General features: G+C 33.6%; 1 protein-coding gene across 4 annotated transcripts in view; it reads right to left on the bottom strand.

Annotated features, from left to right (window-relative positions):
- Positions 1-457: 457 nt before the first annotated feature.
- Positions 458-6,000, bottom strand: part of ARL13B (ARF like GTPase 13B) — a 50,497-nt gene continuing 44,954 nt past the window's right edge. For 2 of the 4 annotated variants that reach the window (XM_072885162.1, XM_072885153.1), the window contains one exon: positions 460-2,665. In XM_072885162.1, coding sequence (XP_072741263.1) covers positions 2,589-2,665 — 77 coding nt within the window. In that variant the 3' untranslated portion in view covers positions 460-2,588. Of the gene's footprint in view, positions 2,666-5,940; positions 5,985-6,000 lie in introns of all 4 variants that reach the window. The other 2 variants (XM_072885144.1, XM_072885136.1) reach the window with 2 other exon arrangements.

Raw genomic sequence — 6,000 nt, 5'->3', positions numbered from 1 at the left:
ACTTACCACTCATGTATTTAAGTACAAATACTTAGCTGAATGCACTGATACATTTTGAAAGTGACGTTATTGACAACGAAAAGCATCAGTACCTGATGAAATCTTCTAATTTGTGAAATAATTATTACCTCTCAACTTACAACTGTGCAACTTATTACCTCTCAAATGTTAAATGCACTATCAAAGCACTTTATATGTATACATACATACATAACTTAGTGCTAATCTATCAATTTATTCTAAATTTGATCACATTGCAGCTGCAAAAATATGCAAAGATTCCGAGTACAAGGTTGCTGTTTTGTAGATTTTAGCAATGTAAATGAGATTTGCAGCCATTAAACATTTGTGACTATACTTGCTTCCAAAAAACTGTACATTTATGATAACATGGGAAACATGTTGATGCTGTGCATTAGTTTTATTCTATGCATAAATGTCATCTTGAGCAAACAAGAAGTCAAGGTAGTATAAATTACTGAAAAAACTACTGTAGTAAATAATTACAGAGAATACTAATAAACAAAACTGTATGAAACATTTTTTAGTACTTTGGTCACAAATTGGTAAAATTTATTTTAAAAGCAGAAACAAAACTGATACACGTGCCCACACACATAACACGCATAACACACATTTTACATATAAGTATCAACATCTTCCATTTCAGTTTCTCAAATTTTGTTTCCACAGCAGTATTTAGCTTTATTTTTAATAAAGACTTCCATTAATTTACTTTAGATTAGTGTTAAAATAAAAGGGTAATACATTTCTAGAAACTGAAGCTATAAAAAAAATAAGCCTGCAAATTTAGAGCCTTTAAGCCAAAAAATTTAAGTGGTAACATAGCTAAAGACAGGAAGATTGAGATTGCACAAATAAACTTTTATGCACGCCCCCTCCACTTAACAATGTGTTTGTTTGAAGTGAAAATGACTAAATCCTGAGAATAATCAAACTGAACCAGATTACACTATTAGAATACAACAAAAGTATTCTCATGCTGACAGTCACATACAAATTGTTTCATCCTTACCCTAAACTAGCAAACTTGGAATATGCCTCTCCACCCATTCCAAACTTAAGATTCTTAAGATGGATTTCCCCCCCCACACATTCAAACGTACTCTTTTAAAAATCTTAGTTAATAATTTCATTGTCATTAATATGGTAGATGTTTATTTGTGTAACTCATTGCTGTAAGGGGTATATGGTAAAGATTTCTAATGTCAAAATGTTGAATATATACATTGCATTGTTTTAACATCTACTAAAACCTTTGGGAATAACATGTTATGGAAGACCGAAAGCATAATAGAAAATCATCAAGTAATGCTTCTTCAAAAAACCTTTGAATGGGGGTTTCGTCCTTGCTGTAACTAAGTGGCGTAACAATACACCTTTACACAATACGCCAATGGTTGTCTCCAATGTAAGAGGAAGAACAGCATATACAGAACATTTAAATAGAAATATATCCAATTGTAACCCTTGTTGTTTATGTATCTCTTGTATGTGATTTTTTTTAATGTAAAATTAACACATTACGTGGAAATATTATGTAAGTCCTTAAAAATCTTTTGTTTCTTTTGTTTTCAAGTTAGTGTTTTATTCTTACTGAGATTAAAAAGTGCTGGAGCTTACATGCATACTGGTTGATTCAGTTTTCCATCAGAACTGATGACTGAATTAGTGCAAAACTTTCACTATGTGCAATTTGATTGTATGATGTAGCAGACAATACAACATTCAGCTGTATTTTTCCAACTGCATTTTTTACCTATGCCAAACTCAGTTAACAAAACAAAGAAAACAACACATAAGAAAACTTCCAGACAATTCAAATAGCATAATTTTGTATAAAATGTATTTATCTTAAACTTCCCTTTCTACTTCCTCCCCCTTCAGATTACCAGAAATACGAAATATGCATCTGGTAATGTAATCCCTAATAAGAGGTATTGCTACTGTAAGAGAAACGTAAGAGTCAAACAGACTCTACTTGTATGCATTTGACTATCAGCTTTCTAGGTATAATTTTATTGGTAGTAGGTATGCGTGTCCACACAAACTTTCAAATAATTTTATAAAAAGTTAGAAAAATAGACTTAATATTTGTTGCATAACCTTCCTATATTCACTCTATCAGACATGAATCTTACAAAATGCTCTAGAACCATTTATTAGCTGCAAAAATACCAACCACTGAGCAGCACCTGGAGAAAGGTCTTGGTGAGAACATACAATCCAGTATTATGTGATCTTGAAGGTATTTTTCTTCAGGTTTACAGCTATGTATTTTCACAAGTGAACCCAATAAATATTCAATACCATGTTCATATGAGCATCCATGGACACATAGACCTTTCTTTATTTCATGCTAAATCCTGAAGAAGAGCTGGTGATGTGAAAAGTAAATGACAAAGTCTGATCAACTAAGTACAATCGAATGAACTCCGTGTTTAAATGTCACCAAGTTATTTTGAACAAGCTGGTAGACCGTCATTTAAAAAATTTTCCTTCGAGGGCAAAAAAAGTTTCTGATATAATTTTTTAATAATGTTTTTTAAATGCTATTTGTGATCCAGTTAAGCAATGACATCATGGGTATCACTGTTGGGTCTTTGGCGTAGAGTCAGCGGGGGCAGAGGCTTTCCATGGAAATCTGCGTAAGAAATGCCAGAGAAGAAAAACACATTAATCTGTTATTTACCATCTCCCTTGTTTAAAGGCTGTTTAAATAAGGTAAATTCTTGCCTCCTTAATGAAAGCTAGGTAGCCTACAAGTTTAGAGCTAATTCCTACAAGCAACTTTCAGACATAGTGCTAATTAATGTCTGGAGGTGTATTGGCCAAAACAGGGTTTAATTGCATTTTGTTACACATGCATCAGCATTTGCAAGATCAAGCCCAAAGGTAATCTGTAAACATCCCTAAAAATAGGAAATGAGACATCCAAAGTGTACAAATAATAATTGAAAAAATTAAGTATCAAAATTTGAATGTTGCTGTAGTCAAGTCTGCATTGCAATAAAGTTTTAAGTGACAGTAATGCTATGCAGCATCCAAAATTTTGGGACCATTTATGCATCTATCCTGAAAGCCATACTAACTTTCTAAAAGAACTATATTAAGAACTTTTAGATAAAAGTACAACATTTCCTTTTGTCAATAAAGGAGTTTAAAGTAGTTTAAATTGTTCAAGACAAAGTTATTAAGTACCCCAGAACAGAATAACAAGTATTTCTCAAACATTTGTAATTGATATAAAAGAAAAAAAAAACACATGCAGAGTGGTACATGCAAAGCATTTCACAAGCAAAATAATATAATGAAATATGGTAAGGGGAAACATGCAGAAATCAGAAAAAATAAAAGCAGCTTTTTGAAACATTCAAATCTCAATTTTGTTTATACAGACAACCTCCTCCCCAACAAAGCCTTGATGGCCTGCCAACACAAAATTCAGCTTTAATAAATCATAATTTTCTGAGAAAAATATATTCCACTTGTTCTATATATGCAATAACTTGTGTTAAAATTGCATTCCAGAGCTAAAATTAACAAAAGCAGGCAAGTTGGATTACATTACTCTAAGAATATGTGTACATGTCTGTAGGATCAAAGTTTTAGTCATCCTTACATTTAATCAGTAAAATAATAAAACTTTTATATTATTGTTGTAAACCCTTTGATTTTAATAGAGCTAATTCAGTGTTACAGCAGCATGTGAAAAGCAACAAAACTGCAACAAATGATGATAGGGTAAATGAAAACCTGTACAATGGATATTTTTATTAGTCACTTTCTTGAGGTCTGGCAAACAACTTTAGGACTGGCAGGCAATTTTATCTCCTATAATGAGAGAGGTTTATCTTTCTTGCAAATGTATCCTCCAGTGACAATAAATAGACACTCATTACCTAGTGTTGTGCTAGAATCATTAGCATGACTGGAAAAATTGCAGTCTTTAGTGAAAATAAGTGTATAATTAAAGATTTATATAATTGACTCTACTGCCTGTTAACTCTGCCTAAACATCCAACATAATGTTCTCTGCTAAGAATGACATGAAAATGACTCAATATATATACTAAACAGCCTGCTCACTAGCACTTGAATTTTTCAGTTTGCACATTAAATCATTAAGACAGATTTATGTCTCTGAGAACACCTAGCATTAAAAACCAGACCTTTGGAGGTTGTTTCAACATCACACTACACTAATTTTACATATTTCATCAGCAAGGTCTACCACATGTCTGTGACACTTTCAAAAAAATAATTTTTAAGACAAAACCAAAGGAATAACTGCTATCCTAACTAACAAAGACTTGTACTAGAATGCATGGGAATACTGAGAAACACTTGTTCCTATGTTTTTCCATGGACTAGCAGAAATCAACACTACAAAAAGTCATATCTGTTTTGAAGCTTAAGGGGGTTTCTTGACTTATATTGAGGAGCTATCAAATGTTTCATTGATACACTCTTGGACATAGACTTTGAGAGTACTCTTGAAAATAACCTCTATGCATAACCAAGGCTCTTTAAACTTTTAAAAGCAGACTGTTAAATACTTTTTTCTTTCCTTGCTCTTATGGACGCTAACAGTTTTACCTGGAGTCCTGACAAAAGCATCTACTGGACATTCTACTGGAATTGAGGTTTTACAGCCTCGTCTACATGAAAGTAGGTGCTCATTTGCCCCATATACAAAGACTTTTCAGCCACTTGGACAATCACAGTTTGTCAAAGCAAATTGTTCAACAGAATGCAGTATTGCTATAGCAAACAGTGCACTTCAGAGAATCCAAAAAACCCACAGAAAAGAAAGTCTTTCTAAAGTCCCAGCTAAAGGAAATAAAAAAACCCAAAACCCCAAACGTCAAGCTTTCACTGCAAATTGTGCCTTCAAGACATTTATATCAATTAATCACAAAACCAATAAGGAAACCAGGCCTTTTTATTTCACAAAGGTTGAATGGCTAAAAAACTTTTAAAGCCACCTTTACAGTGAATTTTGGGCAAAGCTGGGGGGGAAAAAAAAAATATCAAAATTTTGATTGGCCCCTCTCTGTTGAAAGGCCAGCCAAAAATAAGTTGGTTTTCAGAAAGATGCAGTTCAGGGAATATTCTAAACAATGGATCAAAGGTAGGCTCCACTGGTCTTAGGAAAACTCAAATGAGTTTCCAAGCAGGAGCAGGTTCTCCATCTGCAAAATATTTAAAAACTCATTGAAAAACACTGATGCATGACAGAAAACGGGCAAGGACAGATGGCAAGCTAAAATCGGTGCAAGATGGACTTGGTAGTGTTGGTAGTCAATGATCTTAAGGGTCCTTTCCAACCTAAATGATTCTATGGCTCTCAAATGGTCTGAGAAAAAAAAGGCAACTGCTTTAAGCAAAATAAGTAATTGATGCTCTTTGATATCAGGACCTAACTAAAGGTTTGACAATGCTGGACCATGTGTTTGAAGAGCTTCTTTCTATTATAAATAGTGCTTTCCTAATAGATGTTTTCTTGCTTTCTCAGTATTTTCTGTATCTGTGTGAATGTTCTGAGTGTCTCAAAATTCCTGAAAAAAAACAAATCTCAGCAAAGAGCACGCAATGTCTTGAATTCAGCTGCAAAGTTCTGAGCACTCCAAGTTTCCTCTGATCTCAATGGCTGCACCTCTGGTCAAGAGATCACTACCCTACCAACATTTTTTCCATTGTTAGATTCCAAAAAACTTAAATTATTATCCTTATTTTACAAATGGACTAAATTAATATAGATCTCAGGTTACTAACTTACACACCTGTGAGTAGGGAACCTAGCTTAAGCGGTTTTTTCCTCTTTGCCCCACCCATGCTCTTGCTACAAAATGCATCACCTCCCTTAGGCACAGATAAAAAATGGGTATCACTCCTTCCCTTTCTTCCCCTCCCTACCTCTTCATCTGGCTTTTCTTTCTTGCCGCCTTCTCTCTATATGCCTTTAAAAAAAAGAGC

The sequence above is a fragment of the Ciconia boyciana genome, chromosome 1, assembly GCF_034638445.1.
Source record: "Ciconia boyciana chromosome 1, ASM3463844v1, whole genome shotgun sequence".
NCBI classification, from domain to species: Eukaryota; Metazoa; Chordata; class Aves; order Ciconiiformes; family Ciconiidae; genus Ciconia; species Ciconia boyciana.
The sequence above is the reverse complement of the archived record's forward strand: the minus strand, read 5'-3'. Positions and strand labels throughout refer to the sequence as shown.